The sequence below is a fragment of the Mandrillus leucophaeus genome, unplaced genomic scaffold (assembly GCF_000951045.1).
Source record: "Mandrillus leucophaeus isolate KB7577 unplaced genomic scaffold, Mleu.le_1.0 Scaffold402, whole genome shotgun sequence".
NCBI lineage: Eukaryota > Metazoa > Chordata > Mammalia > Primates > Cercopithecidae > Mandrillus > Mandrillus leucophaeus.
Genome location: NW_012104277.1, coordinates 461,486 through 481,325, shown reverse-complemented (window position 1 = coordinate 481,325; position 19,840 = coordinate 461,486). Strand labels below are relative to the sequence as shown.

Genomic DNA, 19,840 nt, shown 5'->3' with positions numbered 1-19,840 from the left:
TTTTGTGGTTCATATTATGAAAATTCTTAAATGTATTTTATACAGGTTCGTCGTAGGCTTTCAACTCAGGGGAAGACACGAGAAGTAATGACATAAGCACATCACCACTAAAAAAATACTATACTCAATTATAGCTCATAAGAGGAATAAGAAAGTGAATGAATGACAACCCTAAGGCCTTTTGGCCCATACATTTTTGTTCCCAGTCCACTCTTCCCCTATAAGGGGAAATAAAATAAACATTCTTTACTAGTTGCTTGGCATAGTTATTCGGTGGGTAACTATTAACTAAGTTAATTTAGATACACAAGATTAAAAGAGATAACAAATAAATACCTAGGAAGACAAAGAGAAGTCAGGTCAGAAAACCTTAACTAGCTAATGATGTAGTATATAACACCATCATATTAGTACAATTAAATAAAGGCTTCAATGTCCTTTACATTTTAGCTTTATGTGATTGACACAGACATGAAAGAGATCTGGTCCTTATGAAGAATTCTGTGCTCGCAGGAAAGATTTGTAGGAATAATGAAATGCTTTCTTCATTGATGAGATGAAGTCTCTTTCAGGCAAGTTGACGGAACAAAACAATGAGAAACGAACTTCTTTAGAAGGTTGAATGAAAGTAAGATCTAGCTGAAAAAGTCATTGGCCAAAGATAATTTTTTTAAAAAACCATTCTGTTAACCCTTGGGAAAAAAAAAAAAAAAAAAAACCCCGGAAAAAAAAAAAAAAAAAAAAAAAAACAATGTACACATTCATTTCACTGACAGTTACAAGAAAATAGCCGTTTATAGAAGTTACACAATGCTTTTAACAAATCCCAAACAAATTTTGGGAAACAGATAAAGCCATTGAGTAAAAATAAATATACATACTAGCTAATATAAAACAATTTATGGTTACGAATTGTCATCAATTCTCTTAGGACACAAGGAGAAATATGGTGATATAAATCTGATGAGGGCTACATATATTACATGGAATTAAAAAACAACTGATTAAAACATCCTAACAATGATACAAATATTTAAAAGAATGTCTTAAAAGCCAGACATTTACCACTGGAAATAGCATGACTTTAATATGTACTCCAGAGTTGTAATGTGTATACAGGTCACTTTCGCTGTATCTCATCAGGTATCCACCTCTCCTGCATTTACTAGTCAAGTTTTTTGAGTTCATGTTTCCTGTGTGAGCTGAAGGGGCTGGGCACATTTCAATTTAAAAAATATACATCTCTGATTAACTAAATGGAAATTTTTTATGTCTACCAACAGATAAAGAAAAGAGAGGATAAAGGGAAGACAAGACATTATATTAAGGTGGAAGGAAGCTGGCTAAATTGTCTCTGTAAATTATGTTAAATTTTGTATTAACAAATTTAAAATGACTCAAAGTAATGAAGAAAAAAATATTAATTTGGCCTCAGGAAATTTTCTCAAGCCATATAAAATTTTCTTAGTTTATTTCTTTACGGAAGCATCTTATGCTTGATCAGCTGACTTAAAGGAACTCTCCTAGCGTGGGACAGAAAACAACTTTATCATTGATAAAAGATGACTAGTTTAAAAAGTTGGTTTTTATTATTGAAGTGCCCACAGGCACAAGAGAATAGGTGCTTACAGTTCCCTTTAGATTATGGGAAAGCCCTTTGAGAATGCACTAAATCAGGAAATCTTTCAGCAAACAGAATGCATGCTGAAAGTTCAGATCTTATATAAATTTTGGGTTTCGCTGTTTGAGCACAAAAAGGAAGGGAGCAGAGAGAAATGTAACTAGGTTCACAATTTTGAGCAAGAGCATATGTAAAGGTAACGTATGTACATTTTATTTCAAGAAAGACAGAAGACAAACAGCATAAAGATGCCCAGATGCCCTAAAGATAAATACATTTCAAAGATTCTCATTAAAATGAATCTGTAGTATTTTTTTCCTGCAAGCAAAATACCTTTCTTTAAATAAAATTAAAAAAATCAGTATTCTGAATTGCAAATGCTTTTGCTTTTTTTTTGCAGAAAATCTGCCATGATTATTTTTTTAATGAATAAGGATTTTCCACAAAACAGGCTTGCTCTACATGCTAGATTTTTAAACAGTTCAGTGACACAATATGCTAACTACATACACAACAGATAATATAGTAAGAAAACACTCAACCTGATGAAAAGTTAAAATCTTCATTAATACACTGAAAATTGACATAACTCATGCCTTTAAAATCAAAAATACAAAAATTAAATGTTTTCCTAAAAAGATTTCCTTATTTTAAGGATTCATTTGAAAATGAAGCTGCATGTAATTTGTACAGTAAGTTGTACAAGTAAACAGGTAATATACATAAAAAATTAATTGACATACTCCTCAATTATCAGTTGTCCACCTTTAATTTCCAATACTGTACTTTCTTAACAAGCATACAAAATATCAAACTTCTCTTTAGAAAAAGTGCCGTTCTTTGACATCCTTTACACAAAAACAGTCTGAGCCTGTGGCATGTTAATGCAGTTGAGAGGCAAAGCATACGAACTTTTACAAATTCTACCTTCCATAAAAAGCCTCCCGAAAAGGAGATTACACGCCACTATAAAAATATCAACCTCTTGTGGTAGCTGCATTAGAGAACCAAGGCTTGAAGACTATTTTCATATAGCATAGAAAAACCACTATGAGAGCATATTAACTGCATTGGTGGCTTGGGAGTGTACTGTGCCACAGGATTATGCATAGCTACTGTTAGGTACCAAGACTGTTACACAGTTTTAAATTGATTGTAACTGAGGGCATAACAGAGGTACTACCAGCCCATGCAAAATAACTAAAAATACTGAGTCACTGTGCTGAATACTTCATTCCTGGAGAAAACCAAAGGCAGCAGTAACTAAATCAAGCCAAACAGGTGACCAAACTTTCTCCTCAAAGATTTGTGAGCACAGTGAAGTCTGAGGTATACCTTTATCCATTAAATCTGTGTGCCATTGCAAGATATTACCATTTGAGAATATACGCCATCACAATGGTTTAAATCTTTTGTATATTAGTCATTCATATATTCTTATCTACCCAGTCTCTTGATTTTTGAAAAGATTTCACCTACAGTAGAATATTACAGAAACAAAATATAAATGCATGTCTTTCTAAATGAAACTTACATGGACTAAAAGTAGAGAATATTTTTAAACAAATATACAATGTGCAGGCAGACAAAGCAGGAAAACGGCCATTCAAATGTATAATAAAAAACTAAAAACTGACTATCTCCAGAAAACTATGAAGCGCCTCAACTAAACGGAATGCATAATGAAATTCTAATCTAATACAGGTCAAAAATGTAAAAAGGTTATAAACCTTAACAGGAAAAATAAAACAACTTTTACTGGCCATTCCTGTTGAAATGAGAATCATAAAGTAACAGAAAAGTGGCTACAAACCCACTTAGAGCACCAAACAGAGAGAAAATAAAAGTCCATTTTCATCTCTGTTATTATCATAAAATCCTGTGTGACTACAGGTCAAACTGCTGGTGGCAGAAACAGAATTCTTTATAAACTGCAGATGTCCTGTACATAAAAAAATTTCACTGGAGTTGCACTAGTTCTAAAGACTCTTCTGTTTTAGCCTACCTACTATATGTATTCGATCTGAGATAGATAAAGTCTCTTTCTGTAACCCTTGATTATTATTGGGCACCAAAGATAAGAAAAGCAAGACGGGGTACAAAAATGCAAAATTTCAACAGTAATGGCAATGTTTTTGTCTTAGTCCAAAAGGGTCCTGCATTCTCTCCCCCTTCAGTGATTTGACAAGTCTTTGTACTTAATCTGGGGGCAGCAAATCATGCAAGCGAAATCTGTCTCTGATGTGTGGTCGAACATCTTCATTCTGTGTGGAAAAAAGACGATTTTTAAAAAGGCATATAATTTCAAAGATATGATCCTCATAACATAGATATTCTTACCTTGCAGAGAAAACATACCAGTTTTTATTTTATGACATATTTTGTTTGCCAAACGGAAACACTACACAGATGCAGTTAAATTTAGATTTTTAAAAATTGTCATTGAAGTTTTTTTTTTTTAATTTTTATTTTTTGAGACAGAGTCCTGCTCTGTTGCTTAGGCTGGAGTGCAATGGCACAATCTCAGCTCACTGCAACCTCTACCTCCTGGGTTCAAGCGATTCTTGTGCCTCAGCTTCCCAAGTAGCTGGGACTACAGACGCCAGCCACCATGTCTGGCTAATTTTTTGTGAGTTTTGTAGAGGCGGGGTTTCACCATGTTGGCCAGGCTGGTCTTCAACTCCTGACCTCAGGTGATCTGCCCACCTTGGCCTCCCAATATTTGTTTATTTATTTATAAATGAATGAATGGACAGGCTCTTGCTCTTTCACCCAGGCTGGAATGTGGTGGCACAATCCTGGTTCACTGGAGCCTCAAACTTCTGGGCTCAAGCAATCCTCCCACCTCAGACTCCTGAGCAGCTGGAATTATAGACACATATCACAATGCCCAGCTTGCTTGCTTGCTTATGTATGTATGTATGTATGTATGTATGTATGTATGTATGTAGAGATAAGGTCTCATTATGTTGCCCTGGCTAGTCTCAAACTCCTGGCCTCAAGCAATCCTCCCACCTTAGCCTTCCAAAATGGTGGGATTACTGCTGGGTACAGTGGTTCACGCCTCTAATCCCAACACTTTGGGAGGCCAAGGCAGGTAGATTACCTGAGGTCAGGAGTTAAAAGACCAGCCTGGCCAACGTGGGGAAACCCAGTCTCTACTAAAAATACAAAAAATTAGCCAGGCATGGTGGCGGGCGCCAGTAATCCCAGCTACTTAGAAGGCTGAGGCACGACAATCGCTTGAACCCGGGAGGTGGAGGCTGCAGTGAGCTGAGATCACGCCACTGCACTCCAGCCTGGGCGAAAGCATAAGACCCTGTCTCAAACAAACAAACAAACAAACAAAACCAGTGGGATTAAAAAGGTGTGTACCACTACACTCCGCCAAAGTTTCATTAAGCAATAGAGGCCAAACCAAGATAGGTAAAAGGGAATTCTACTATCTACATAGGTCTTTAAAGCTAAGTGTTCCATGTGATATAGAAATAGAATTCCCAGAATAAAATTTCAGTGGCATAAGCATTAATTCTAGATGTGAATTATAATACCAAAATGAAAAATTTAATGTTTTTTTTGTTTGTTTTGTTTTGAAACGAAGTCTCACTGTCGCCCAGGCTGGAGTGCAATGGTGCAATCTCGGCTCACTGCAACCTCCGCCTCCCAGGTTCAAGTGATTCTCCTACCTCAGCCTCTAGAGTAGCTGGGATTAGAGGCACCCATCACCACACCCAGCTCATTTTTGTATTTTTAGTAGAGAGGGGGTTTCACCATGTTGGCCAGGCTGGTCTTGATCTCCTGACCTCAAGTGATCCACCTGCCTCGGCCTCTCAAAGTGCTGGGATTACAGGCATGAGCCACCACGCCCGGCCAATTTAATGTTATTTCTAACACAACTGCTTAGCAACTTGTAAGAGAAAGACCACTGAAATAGTAAAGACACTCAATCTATACATTCTTAAATACTGATAAGCATAATTTTAATATAATATATAAAGCCTGAAAATGTGGCTGGGCATGGTGGCTCTCATCCGTAATCCCAGCATTATGGGAGGCTGAGATGGGCAGATAGTTTGAGCCCATGAGTTTGAGACCAGCCTGGGCAACATGGTAAAATCCCATCTCTACAAAAAAACCCAAAAATTAGCCAGGCTTGGTGGCACATGCCTATAGTCCCAGTTACCTAGGAGGCTGAGCCAGGAGGACTGACTGAGCCCAAGAAGTCAAGGCTGCTATGAGTTAGTATTATGTTACTACACTGCAGCCTGGGTGACAGAATGAGACCCTGCCTCAAAAAACAAAAAAGTTTGAAAAGGCACATAATCTTTTTCAACCTTTGCCCTTATCTCCCATGATAGATGACTTTATCATCATCATTATTATTTTTTAAAGAGCTGGAGTCTCACTATGTTGCCTAGTATGACCTCAAATTCCTAGGCTCAATCAATCCTCTTGCCTCAGACCCTAAAGTAGCTGGCACTACAGGCACCTATGATGGCACCTGTGACCTGGCTCACAGTTGACTTTGTAAGTCAGTACACACAAAGCAAAGACATTTAAAAAGATTTATTTCAATATAGTTGAGCTAACAAAATCACAACAGAAAAAGATAAGCTAGACTTACCAGTTCTACAAGCTTCTCCAGGAATGGAATCAATTTTAGGAGTTCATTGTCATTTTTATCCATAAACCAACTTTCTATAGGGATTCCATTAGAAAGCTAAAACAATAAATAAGAAATTAAATCCTCTTTTACTTATATTTTGCCTAGTTTGGAAAAAGTTAAAAAATAAACAAAGATTTATTAAGTAAACACTGATTTAAAAGTTCCTTTGAAAAGTAATGTCGCCAGACTTTTCTTTGACAACTCAATAGTGCAAGAGACAGAGGATAAGGAAATAAATTGAAGTCTATTGGTTTTTCAGTGTCATTTCTTCTCAGAGTACATAAAACTAAACAAGAAAGTTCCATTAAAACACATTTTACAAGGATCATTAATATAACTAAAATATTCCTTTATTCTTTCAAGAAATAGTTACAATTAGTACAATGCTAGATAGGCACTGTGAAAGATGGGATACCACCAATCTAAAGAGAATATAGAAAAGCCTATACTTTTTTCCCCTTAAATACAGTGACCATATCTCCCATTCATTATTCTATTCCCATCGAGTAGGATAACCTGAAATATAGTAGAAACTTAACAAATTAATGGTATTTCATTGAAGAGGAGCCTAAAAACAAGAACATAAGCCATATTTATTTTCTGGTGAAAAATCTCTGGGATAAAATGTTTTAAAATTTAGGCTAAATGTTGTATATGAGATGAAGGATAATTGATATAATTTTATCTAGGAACCAAGATGAAATTCTTAAAGACATTTTTAAATGTAAACAAATAAAAGTAAGGATCTAAATATAACTTAATATCATATACAGCTTTTCCCTTGTTTTCTTTTTATTACAGACATTTTGAAACACAGAAGGACAAATCTAGTTTATACTCCAATCCACTTTCCATCACCCCTATTCTGGACTGGCTTATTGTGAAGCTAATCTAAGAAATCCTATCACATGGGGCTAGGTGTGGTGGCTCACACCTGGAATCCCAGCACTTTGGGAGGCTGGGGCAGGTGGAGCACCTGAGGTCAGAAGTTTGAGACCAGTCTGGCCAAAACCCCATCTCTACTAATAATACAAAAAAATTAGCAAGGCATAGTGGCGTGCACCTGTAGTGCCAGCTACTCAGGAGGTGGAGGCAGGAGAATCACTTGAACCCAGGAGGTGGAGGCTGCAGTGAGCTGAGATCATGCCACTGCACTCCAGCCTGGGCGACAAGAGAAAAACTCCATCTCAAAAAAACAAAAAAAACAAACAAAAAAACCAGAAAGACAGAAAAGAAAACAGAAAAAAATCGTATCACATGGACATATTCATAACCTAAAATATACCTTGAAAGGATGACTCATCAGCCAGGCACAGTGGCTCACACCTGTAATCCCAGCACTTTGGGAGGCTGTGGGGTGCGGGGGGTCGGCGGGGGGCAGATCACCTGAGGTAGGAGTTCGAGACCAGCCTGACCAACATGGAGAAACACTGTCTCTACTAAAAATACAAAATTAGACAGGCGTGGCAGCAGGTGCCTGTAATCCCAGCTACTTGGGAGGCTGAGGCAGGAGAATCGCTTGAACCCAGGGGGTGGAGGTTGCAGTGAGCTGAGATCGCGCCATTGCACTCCAGTCTGGGCAACAAGAGCAAAACTCCTTCTCAAAAAAAAAAAAAAAAAGGAAGGATGACTCATCTATAGTTGTAGTTACATGTCAAAGAAATACTAACAAAAGGTACAAATATATTGATAAAATAGTCTAAGAAAATATTTCAGAACATTAAACCAAATAACCAGAAGAACATAGTTAAAACAGCTATAGTACTCAAAATTACTGATTAATTATTGATTTAATAACTGATAAGAATGCTATTAAATGATGCTTATCTTATAGTTTTCTTACTCAGGTTTTTCTTCATTTATGCTGCATGTCATTTAAGTAAAAATTTTCCAAAAGGAATATACTACTTTGTCATTTCTAATTCTGAAACAATGACACATTAAAGGGAAATTCCACCAGTGAAAATTCTCTTCTTTTCCCATCATATACTGTTTGGCAGCATGTGTCTTCATTGTATTTTTTCCAATCTGAGTTTATCTATCAACTTTCTTCCTACCTGATATGCAAAGGCTTGTGGTGAGTTGTCAATTATTATAGTTTTTGAAAGATCTCTTCCAAGAATATTTAAGTCCTTTATATAGTTTCCTTGTACACAAACACAATGTTCACGGAAAAGCCGGTGCCTAAACATAAAAATAAAAACAAATTAAAAAAAAAAAAACTTTCTAAAAAGTAGAACATATACACACACATATATATACCATAGGCTTTACAGGTTAAGCCATATTAGTTTCTCTCTTGAAGGAAATTCAAACACAAATATGGGCCTAAGCGTTGGGCTGCCATTTTACTATAAAAATTCTTAGCAATTATTGAAAGCTTACAACCAAATATTACAAGGCCTTAAAGAACTTGAGTTTATCCCAAAATGTTATAATTAAATAATAAAGGGGGATTAAAAACTCTAAATTGTTTTTGTAATTTATTTACCCAGGAAAGCTCAGCTCAGATGCAGCATCTGGTTGTCAGCGAGGTCCTGCTTTTTAACCAATTTTCCAGATGGTTGACTGAGGCACAAGGAGGTCAAGTGACTTGCCCAAGGTCACACAGTAAGTCAGTGGTTAGCCCCGCATTGGAACCCAGGATCCTCCTGGCTCCCAGTCCTTGGCTCTAACCAGTGGACCACACAGCCTCCCTATCCCTGTACATGCCAGAATAGAAAATATAAGAAGGAATGTTTCTGTGTTGGCATTTGAAAAAATGCTTTTTAGATTTCCTTATACTTTTTGAGAAAAGGTACTAAGACCAAAACATTCCATCATTTCAACTTTTCCTAAACACCCCTCTTTCTTTTAGTATATGTGTATGATCATTTGAAAAAAGAGATTAAATGAAATGAGGAATTCAGATTTAAGTATCAAGTATTATAAATGTAACCCGATGTTTCACCCAAACAGAAAAATGCTACATCATTTTAGAAAGCTATTAAAGGATTTACAATAATAAATACTAAAGTGATTATTATAATCTCAATTTATACCCAAAATATTAGTCTCTGAACATTACTAATGATTGATACATATAATAATTTTTTCTACCTTGAAGTACTCTATTCTGTATATATTAATAATTGGTAAGTTGTCTTCCTTGTGTCTTAATCACACTAACAATTTTGCAAAACCTAGGACCTATTTGGACCTGTATTTTAAATTATGCAGTTTCAAGAAATGGGTATTTTCTACCCACAAAATGTGTCGCACTGCTACCAAGAATAAATAAAAATCTACATATACACACACACAAACAAAAACTCAACCTTAAAATTATCAGTGCCAGTTGGTATGGCAAAAAGGAAGAATTTAACAGACAAAATGTATAAGCAGTTCTTTCCCCCTTCTTATAAGGAATAACTTTAATAATCACAGTCAAATGATCATCTGGCCCCTGGAAGGTTTAGTCAGTTCTACTTTGAAAAAACAAACAAACAAAAAAGACTAAGTAACTTAATTCAAGCCTCGGTTGGGCCTAAATAAGATTCATTGTTTTATTTCTATAAACAATTGGATATGAGGAAATTGGAAAGGCAGATACAGCATGTAAATTCAAGTCACTGTTGATGCCTTTTCACCAATAGTGGCAAACTCACTGAGAAAGGAGACAAATGAATCTGTACGTGGATACTACAGTTATTTTAATTAAATTACAGTAAAAACCTTCCAATTATTCATTCAGGAATCTGAGGGTGTACAGCATATATTTGCATTTTTAGAAGAAAACTATTTGTACCAGTCATCAAAGAGCAGTTTGTACCAGTCATCAAAGTCTACTCTTCCATGTGAGTAGACTTGCTTCTTTAGAAACCCATGAGATTTAGAGATCACAGGAATTTCTTTTTTCCTTTTCTTCTTTATTTTTTTTTTTGAGACGGAGTCTCCCACTGTTGCCCAGGTTGGAGTGCGATTGTAGACTCTCAGCTCACTGCAACCTCTGCCTCCCAGGTAGCTGCGATTACAGGCGCCTGTGCCACCATGGCCAGCTAATGTTTTTTTGTATTTTTAGTAGAGATGGGGTTTCATTACGTTGGCCGGGCTGGTCTTGAACTCCTGACCTCGTGATCTGCAGGCCTTGGCCTCCCAAAGTGCTGGGATTACAGGCGTGAGCCACAGCGCCCAGCCTAGATCATAGGAATTTCTTAGAGTCTATCTTATCACCGACACAGACAATTCCCTATAGCACTCACAACCTACTGTTTGAAAAGCTTTTGCTGACCGGGCGCGGTGGCTCGCGCCTGTAATCCCAGTACTTTGGGAGGCCAACGTGGACGGATCACGAGGTCAGGAGTTCCAGACCAGCCTGACCAACATGGTGAAACCCCGTCTCTACTAAAAATACAAAAATTAGCTGGGCGTGGTGATGCGCGCCTATAATCCCAGCTAATCAGGAGGCTGAGGCAGGAGAATCGCTTGAATCTGGGAGGCGAAGTTTACAGTGAGTCAAGATCACACCACTGCACTCCAGCCTGGGCAACAGAGCAAGAATCTGTGTCAAAAAAACAAACAAACAAACAAAAATACAAGCTTTTGTTTAAGATTTTTCAAAATACAACTAGAAAGAACACATGGAAACCCTCAAGTGTGTAGGTTTTATAAATCTGGTTTAAAAGAGGATTGTTAATTTATAACACATTGTCACAGCATGACTATCATTTGTTCCTCTTTAGTAAATGAAAGCTCCAAGAGGGAAGAGCTTGTGTTGCTCACCACTGTTTCCTGGAATATTGGAGGTGCCGAATAGAAATCATTATAATGAATGAAGTCATCAAAACAAAATCACTGGGTATACTTTAGTAAAGTGAGGTAAAATTAGTATAAATTACAATATACTTTTGTGAATAGAAAATACCATTTCCCATTTGTGTGACTGCAGCTTACTTATTTTGACCCTTTAGATTAAAAAAAAAGATACCACAACTTTAGAAGAAAAAACCCTCCAAAATATGAACATTAGGAAAAGTCTTTCAGCGTACTTGCAACCACTGAATAATAAAGGTACTGTTAACAGCACAAAATACAGTTTAGGATTTTCCAGTAAGACAACATGGGAAAAGTATTTAAGAAAATTAATACCCAGCTGGGCTGAGTGCGGTGGCTCACGCCTGTAATCCCAGCACTCTGGGAGGCCAAAGTGGGTGAATCACTTGAGGTCAGGAGTTCAAGACCAGCCGGGCCAACATGGATGAAACCCCGTCTTTACTAAAACACAAAAAATTAGCCAGGTGTGCTGGCATGCATGCACCCATAGTCCCAGTTACTTGAGAGGCTAAGGCAGGAGAATCTCTTAAACTCAGAAGGCAGAGATCACAAACTGCACTCCAGCCTACGTAACAGAGTGAGAACTGCCTCAAAAAAGAAAAGAAAGAGAGAGAGAAAGAGAGAAAAAGAAAGAAAGAGAGAAAGAGAGAGAGAAAGAAAGGAAAGAAAGGAAGAAAGAAAGAAAGAAAGAAAGAAAGAAAGAAAGAAAGAAAGAAAGAGAGAGAAAGAGAGAGAGAGAAAGAAAGAGAAAGAAAGCAGCCAGCTATTAAAGTTTTTTTTTTTTTTTGAGACAGAGTTCTGCTCTTGTTGCCCAGGCTGGAGTGCAATGGCACGATCTCGCAACCTCCGCCTACCGAGTGGCTGGAATTACAGGCATGCATCACCACGCCCACCTAATTTTGTATTTTTAGTAGAGAAGGGGTTTCTCCATGTTGATCAGGCTGGCCTCAAGCTCCTGACCTCAGGTGATCAGCTGGACTCGGCCTCCCAAAGTGCTGGGATTACAGGCGTGAGCCACTGCTCCCGGCCCTATTAAAGCTTTTATGAGCCTTTTGTGTCATCTCTCTCAGCTATTGGTCAAAAACTCAAAGATTAACTCCTCATCTTAAAGGATACAGCAAGACTGCTGCAGTCTTACTATCTCACTTCAGCTGACAAAATAATGGAACTAATTATCATAATGTTTTAAAATCACCACGGCACTCCCACTAACCAGGAACACACTGCATCTGCTGGCTCAGGGCACACACAAGGAACTGAGTCCAGTCAGGATAACCTGAGTGACTAAGCCCATTGTAATTTCCAATTAGATTCATGTAACATTTTCTTTCCATGGAAGATAAATTTGCTTTCAAAAAAAGCAAGAGCTTAATTTGATCCTTTCTGCTAAAAAATAAATTTTATTTCTCTATGCCATTAAAAAGTAAAATTAACATGCATTATCTCAGAGACGTATGGAGATGAAACATCATGCACAATGTGGAAAAATTCCACACAACCCCCCAAACCCCTGTCTCCCCCAATCCCAAAAGAAATGAGGATATAGATGTCACAGTGAATAAAGGCACTGGATCTTTGTATCCTTTAAAGAACGTCTGTCTGGAGTTCCATCATTAGGAACTCTTTTAAAGAGTTTAGGGGCTTAAAAAATTCATTTATATTCACCATTCAACACATATGCAGCCAACTGAAAATGGCCATTAAAATGAAATAGAATCAGTAATTTCATAGATCAGTGTGACAGACATTTCCACTATTTCTTAATTAAATTTACCTGACCAGTTGCTTTTTAGGGTCTAGTATGTTCAGTAACTTGTCTGCATACACCTTCTTAGAAGCAGTAAAAAGAATGATCTATAAATTCAGGGGAAAAGAAGTAATCATTATACATGGTCTAAATATGGGTACTATATTGAATAAAATAAAAATACATATGTAATTAGCTTAAGCATGTTTACCTCATACATCTGAGACATTCGTTCCAGGAATTCCCTGAAAAATGGTCTTAATCTCACATAAACCTGAGGAAATACAAAGATAGATTTCAGCAAATAAACATACAATGGGAAACCACTTCTTTTTAAGATGTGCTGTATTCTAACTTTGATTATAATGAAAAAGTTCATGTTTTAAAGTATAGAAATATTAACTAAGTACCACTCAAACCAAATATATTTCACATACAAGCGATCACTTAAAACAATCTCTTTGGTGGGATAATAATAATCACTGATGATCAATTCATTTTTACTAATAAAATAGCAGCATACAGTACTTCACTGGAATGTAATTTTAATAAACATTTAAGCTAAAAATGGAAAGTTTCCCTCTGAGATTTTGATCCACCAGTAAGCTCCATCTTCCAGCCAGGTAGAATCCATCCAATTGTGTCCACCTCTAGCTGACCTGTCTCAATGACCTTCCTCAATAATTACTCAGAATTCCTTCAAACAACTACCTGCTAAAAATATCTCTATTTTATATTTATACCAAAGTAAATAATATTCAAAAGGAAACGTCTGGATTGGTGGGTTTAAATAACCTCAATTTTTCAGAAATCAATCTTGCTATTCTACATTTAATGATTCAGATGTGGCATCTAAATTAGCACTATTGGTTACTTGAGATTAAAATTCTAATAGTCAAACACAACAGTTCTCAAAACCTAATGGTCAGTATCAGAAAAGACTACAGTACCCATAGAGCTGCTTTACATACATTATTTTATTATTTCTGTCTCTCTTTGCCTACATTTAATATAGCTCCTATAATCTAATATTCAAAAAAGCCATGAGCATCCATTAAAACTATTTACATTCTGACTCCTCTAAATTGTATTCATTTTGTTACAAAATTTTACAGAAAGAAAAATACTGTACTTCATTCAAAGGTGACTATTATAATTTCAGATACCACAAATAATAAGTATTTATTGAACTAGATTCACAGATTCAGATTAAAAACAAACAAAACACTTTGTGGTAGCAACAAATTCAAATCTAGGCTTAGTGGAGTTTCAATTCTGGCATCCATGTATATGCACACAAAAATGCCCCCATGACAAAAATCTAGTTCTGGGAATATTTTAAGGCAAAATAGAGAATTTCCTTAAGAACTGAGCACTTATAGGAGACAAATCTTGTTTGTTTGAGACGGAGTTTCACTCTTGTGGCCCAGGCTGGAGTGCAGTGCGATCGATCTCGGCTCACTGCTATCTCCGCCTCCTGGGTTTAAGTGATTCTCCTGCCTCAGCCTCCCAAGTATGGGATGGGATTACAGGCATCCGCCACCACAACTGGCTAACTTTTTGTAGAGATGGGGTTTTGCCATGTTGGGCAGGCTGATCTCAAACTCCTGACCTCAGGTGATCTGCCCGCCTTGGCCTCCCAAAGTGCTGAGATTACAGGCATGAGCCACCAAGCCAGGCCAGAAGACAAATTTTGAATGATCATTACTATGCTAATAATATCACTCTGTCCCGTTCTCTGGGTTAGATAAAGGTTTACTTGTTTTTAATCTTATTAGTCTTTTTCTTTTTTTTTGAGGAGTCTTGCTCTTTCCCCCAGGTTGGAATGCGGTGGCGCCATCTCAGCTCACTGCAACCTCCACCTCCAAGGTTCAAGCAACTCTCCTACCTCAGTCTCTGGAGCAGCTGGGATTACAGGTATGCACCACCACACCCGGCTAATTTTTGTATTTTTAGTAGAGATGGTGTTTCACCATGTTGTCCAGGCTAGTCTCAAACTCCTAACCTCAAGTGATCTGCCTGCCTCCCAAAGTGCTGGGATTACAGGCATGTAATCCTATTACACTCCGCCCGGCCTAATCCTATCAATCTTGACTAATCAAAAACAAAGTAAACCACACACCACTCCTCAAAGCAGAAAAAAAGAAACAAATCCTCAGCATCCAATCACCATCATTTAGGATAGGGTCTAAAAATTTTAACTATAGTTGCTCTACTAATCAATTTTAACATTCTCATCCTGAAACATTTGGTGTAGTTTGTAGCCTTGATTGAAAACCACAAACACCTTATTTCTTTGGTAAGCCAAATAATGACAGATTTATATATATATTATTTTACTAACAAAATCACTTTAATCAACTGAGTCTTTTCAAAATAGATTTGTGATAGAAGAAAAACCCATCTATTCTGCCAATACTTTTTCTGAATTCCATCTCAAGGTAGATGATAAACTATAAACTATCAGAACCTTTTACTTGTTGCCAGTGTTCATCACTCACAGGCAGTTAGTAACCAAAAATATTTCATTTTTTCAGATATATATAAATGTTTTATTTTCAATATCCCTATTATCACTTGCTCCATGTACAGGTTGAGTGTCCCTATTTGAAAATGCAAAATGATCCAATGAGCATTTCCTTTGAACGTCGTGTCAGTGCTCAAAAAGTTTCAGGCTTTTTTTTTTTTTTTTTTTTTAAGACAAAGTTTCACTCTGTTGTCCAGGTTGGAGTGCAGTGGCGTAAACAGGGCCGCTGCAGCCTCAACCTCCTGGGCTGAAGTGATCCTCCTGCCTCAGCCTTCCATGTAGCTGGGATGACAGGTTCATAACACCATGCCTGGCTTTAAACAATTTTTCTTTTGGTAGAGATGGGCTCTCAGTATCTCACTATGTTGTCCAGGCTGGTCTCAAACTCTTAGGCTTAAGCAATATTGCCTTGGCCTCCCAAAGTGCTGGGATTATAGGTATGACTGATCACACCTAAGTTGCAGATTTATTTTTTTTTTTTGGTGATACTGTCTCATTCTGCTGCCCAGGCTGGAGTGCAGTAACATGATCTTGGCTTACTGCAACCTCTGCCTCCCGGGTTCAAGCAATTCTCATGCCTAAGCCTCCCCAGTAGCTGGGGTTATAGGCGTGTGCCACTACATCCGGCTAATTTTTGTATTTTTAATAGAGACAGTTTTCACTGTGTTGGCCAGGCTGGTCTCGAACTCTCGAACTCAGGTGATCTGCCCGCCTCAGTCTCCCAGGGTGCTGGTATTATAGGCGTGAGCCATCACGCTTGATGATAAATTTCAGATTTTGAGGCATTTCAGATTTCACATTTTTTGAATTAGGGATATTCAACCGGCGTAAACTAAGATAAGCAGGGCCTCTTTGAGATTTATTCCTTCTGAACACAACACAATTCCACTGCACAAGAATACGTCTAGTTAACAATATTTTCCAACCATAGAAAGTGGAACATTGTTCAAAGGGGACATTTTCCAACTTCTGATACAGTGACTTCCAGATTAGGTCAAAGCTATAGCTTCATTGTGCATACTACTACTTTAACTCTACTTAAATATAACATGCATCTTAAAATTTGACATTGCTTTTAAAATGTGTTTGTTTACGGGGGATAAAAGGTGGCACTGAAGATAAAGGAACATGTTGCTAGAGTGTTTCTTTACTATGAGAATAGAAAGAATAATTGTTGAAAGTAATAGTTCCTATCCTCAGAACAGATTCACCATGTGAACAAGGAGGTGTTTCAGTATTAAAAGACACAGGCAGAGAATGAGGTAGTTAGCCAGAAGGAAAGTGGGAAGAAACAAAGAAAGGTACTGGGCTGGGGTTAGGGCCACATGGGGTTGTGCCATGTGATGCAAAGGCAAAATCTCAGAAACAGTAGTAGAGATGAGATATAAAGCCAGCAGCATCTAAGTCATCTGGATATAGAAAAGTGTGAACAGAGATATACAAGTCAAGAAGCAGTACATACTGTCTGGTAAGAACAAATAAAGAACATCTGTCAGGTACATATAATACATATGAGTTTAACTCTTCAGACTACCATTACTTTATTGTGTTAGGTCAGAGATACAAGAACAGACAGATGCACACATAGACATGCCTCCGAATGCTTCAAAATCTATTCCACAAATAGCATTAGCTCCATTTTTCTTCTAATTTTACTCTCATACAAAGATTCCTGAGCTGCCTACTTCCCATTTTCTACATTTCCTTAATCCACACCTTTCTCTACTTTACCTTCTTAAAACTTGCAACTCTTCAAAATTATGTAATCTCCCAAAGGCCAAAAGCTTAATTTCAGTCTAGTATACATATGTTTCTTCAAATTGATAATTATTTACAGCACAAATAATTTTAATATTTTTTCAGTAAACCAAATGTATTGTGAAAAACGTCAAAAGTTAAAAAATAACGCCAAATGTCATAAGAAATAATTATATTAAAAAACTATTCAAGATTACTACTTGAAGATACAGATTTATGAACATGTTTATTATGCAAAACTTTAAAAAATGAACATCTATCAGAATATCTGTAAAAGGGTGTTGTAGTGCCAGGCATGGTGGCTCACGCTTGTAATCCCAGCACTTTGGGAGGCCGAGGCAAGTGGATCACCTGAGGTCAGGAGTTTGAGACCAGCCTGACTACAACATGTTGAAACCCTGTCTCTACTAAATATACTACTAAATGTACAAAAATTAGCCGGACGTGGTGGCGTGCACCTGTAGTCCCAGCTACTGGGGAGGCTGAGATAGGAGAATTGCTTGAACCCAGGAGACAGAGGTTGCAGTGAGCTAAGATGCGCCACTGCACTCCAGCCTGGACAACAGAGTGAGACTCTGTCTCAAAAAAAAAAAAAAAGTGTTGTGAAGTGATTTTACCACAATTTAAATTTTACACAGAACATGAATATATGTGTGTGTGTGTGTGTGTGTGTATAGATATACATATTTTTAAATGGAGTCTCGCTCTGTTGCCCAGGCTGGAGTGCAATGGTGTGGTCTCAGCTCACTGCAACCTCCGTCTTCCGGGTTTAAGTGATTCTCCTGCCTCAGCCTCCCAAGTAGCTGGGGTTATAGGCGTGTGTCACCACAACTGGCTAATTTTCGTATTTTTAGTGGAGATGGGATTTTGCCATGTCGGCCAGGATGGTCATTCCTGACCTCGTGATCCACCTGCCTTGGCCTCCCAAAGTGCTGGGATTATAGGTGTGAGCCACTGCGCCCACCCATATGTATAATTTTTAAAAATCCACTACACTAATACTACTTGATATGAATAATACCTGATGGTCTGTATTTTTTAGTATTAAGATAAAAATTGTATATACATAGTACTGAAAAGCTATTAATAGTTAACATAGCTGGATTTAAAAAAAGTAGTCATTGGCTGGGTGTGGTAGGTCACGCCTGTAATCCCAGCACTTTGAGAGGCCAAGGCGGGCGGATCACCAGAGGTCAGGAGTTCAAGACCAGCCTGGCCAACATGGTAAAAACCTCATCTCTACTAAAAATACAAAAAATTAGCTGGGTATGGTGGTGCACACCTGTAGTCCCAGCTACTTGAAAGGCTGAAGTGGGAGAATCACTGGAACAGGGAAGGTGGAGGTTACACTGAGCTGAGATTACACCACTGCACTCCAGCCTGGGTGATGGAGGAAGACTGTCTCAAAAAAAAGAAATAAAATAATAAAATAAATAAAAAATGAAAAAGGTAGTCATTAAAATGACAATCCACTTATAAACTGATTCTAGATATTGTGTGGTAAAGTCTGTCTAAAATAAAACTCATGTCTAATTATATAATTTCAAGTTATATACTTAGTAATTTCTTATACACTTAGTAATATACTAAGTTATATACTTAGTAATGCTTATTAAACCTTAATCTAATATCATAGATAATTTTGATAGTATGACTCCCCCAAAAAATTACATGTGAGTCTTTTTAGGAAAAATACTTCTAAATGATTTTTAGGCCCAGATAATATGACCATAACTTTATTTGTTTTTTGAGACAGAGCCTCACTCTGTTACCCAGGCTGGAGTGCAGTGGTGCAATCTCAGCTCACTGAAACCTCCACCTCCTGGGTTCAAGCAACTCTCTGCCTCAGCCTCACTGAAACCTCCACCTCCTGGGTTCAAGCAATTCTCTGCCTCAGCCTCCCAAATAGCTGGGCTTACAAGGGTCCAACACCACGCCTGGCTAATTTTTTTTGTATTTTTAGTAGAGATGGGGTTTCACCATCTTGGCCATGCTGGTCTTAAACTCCTGACCTCGTGATCCACCCGCCTCAGCCTCCCAAAGTGCTGGGATTACAGGGGTAAGCCACAGCACCCGGCAGACCATAACTTTCAAAAAGAAACATCTTTGATACTTTTTCCATGATATCCTTCTAATTCCATTGTAGCAATAGGTTTTAAAAAATGATGAATCCAAGGAATCACCCACTTAAGAGTATGACATCTGTTTCCCCTCAATCAAAAAGATGACTGGTCGGTGCTATTTCTTATTTAATTAAGCAAGAAGAATTAAAACAGTAGAAAACCAACAAAGTTGGGGAATATAAAGAATGAGATGCAGCCAGGTGTGGTGGCTCAATGCCTATAATCCCAAAATGCTAGGGCATTTTGGGAGGCCGAGGTGAGCAGATCACTTGAGCCCAGGTAGTTTTAAGACCAGTCTGGGCAACATGGCGAAACCCTGTCTCTACAAAAAAAATATAAAAATCAGTCAGGCGTGGTGGAACTCGCCTGTAGTCCCAGCTACACAGGGGGCTGAGGCAGGAGAATTGCTTGAACCCAGGAGGTTGAGGCTGCAGTGAGCTGTGATCATGTCACTGCACTCCAGCCTGGGTGGCAGAATGAGACCCTGTCTCAAAAAAACAACCACAACAACAAAAAAAAGAGAGAATGAGATGCTACCATTAACTGAAAAAATCTTACCATCAGTAGATACCACAAATGTACAAGT

The 19,840-nt window shown here is 37.7% G+C and overlaps 1 protein-coding gene across 3 annotated transcripts in view; it reads right to left on the bottom strand.

The window, feature by feature from the left end:
* Window positions 1-433: 433 nt before the first annotated feature.
* The window catches only part of CTDSPL2 (CTD (carboxy-terminal domain, RNA polymerase II, polypeptide A) small phosphatase like 2), a 123,640-nt gene continuing 104,233 nt past the window's right edge, over window positions 434-19,840 (bottom strand). For all 3 annotated transcript variants that reach the window (XM_011992081.1, XM_011992083.1, XM_011992082.1), the window contains exons 9-13: window positions 13,058-13,120; window positions 12,874-12,953; window positions 8,345-8,471; window positions 6,246-6,341; window positions 434-3,885 (exon numbers count right to left, since the gene is read on the bottom strand). In XM_011992081.1, coding sequence (XP_011847471.1) covers window positions 3,820-3,885; window positions 6,246-6,341; window positions 8,345-8,471; window positions 12,874-12,953; window positions 13,058-13,120 — 432 coding nt within the window. In that variant the 3' untranslated portion in view covers window positions 434-3,819. The remainder of the gene's footprint in view (window positions 3,886-6,245; window positions 6,342-8,344; window positions 8,472-12,873; window positions 12,954-13,057; window positions 13,121-19,840) is intronic.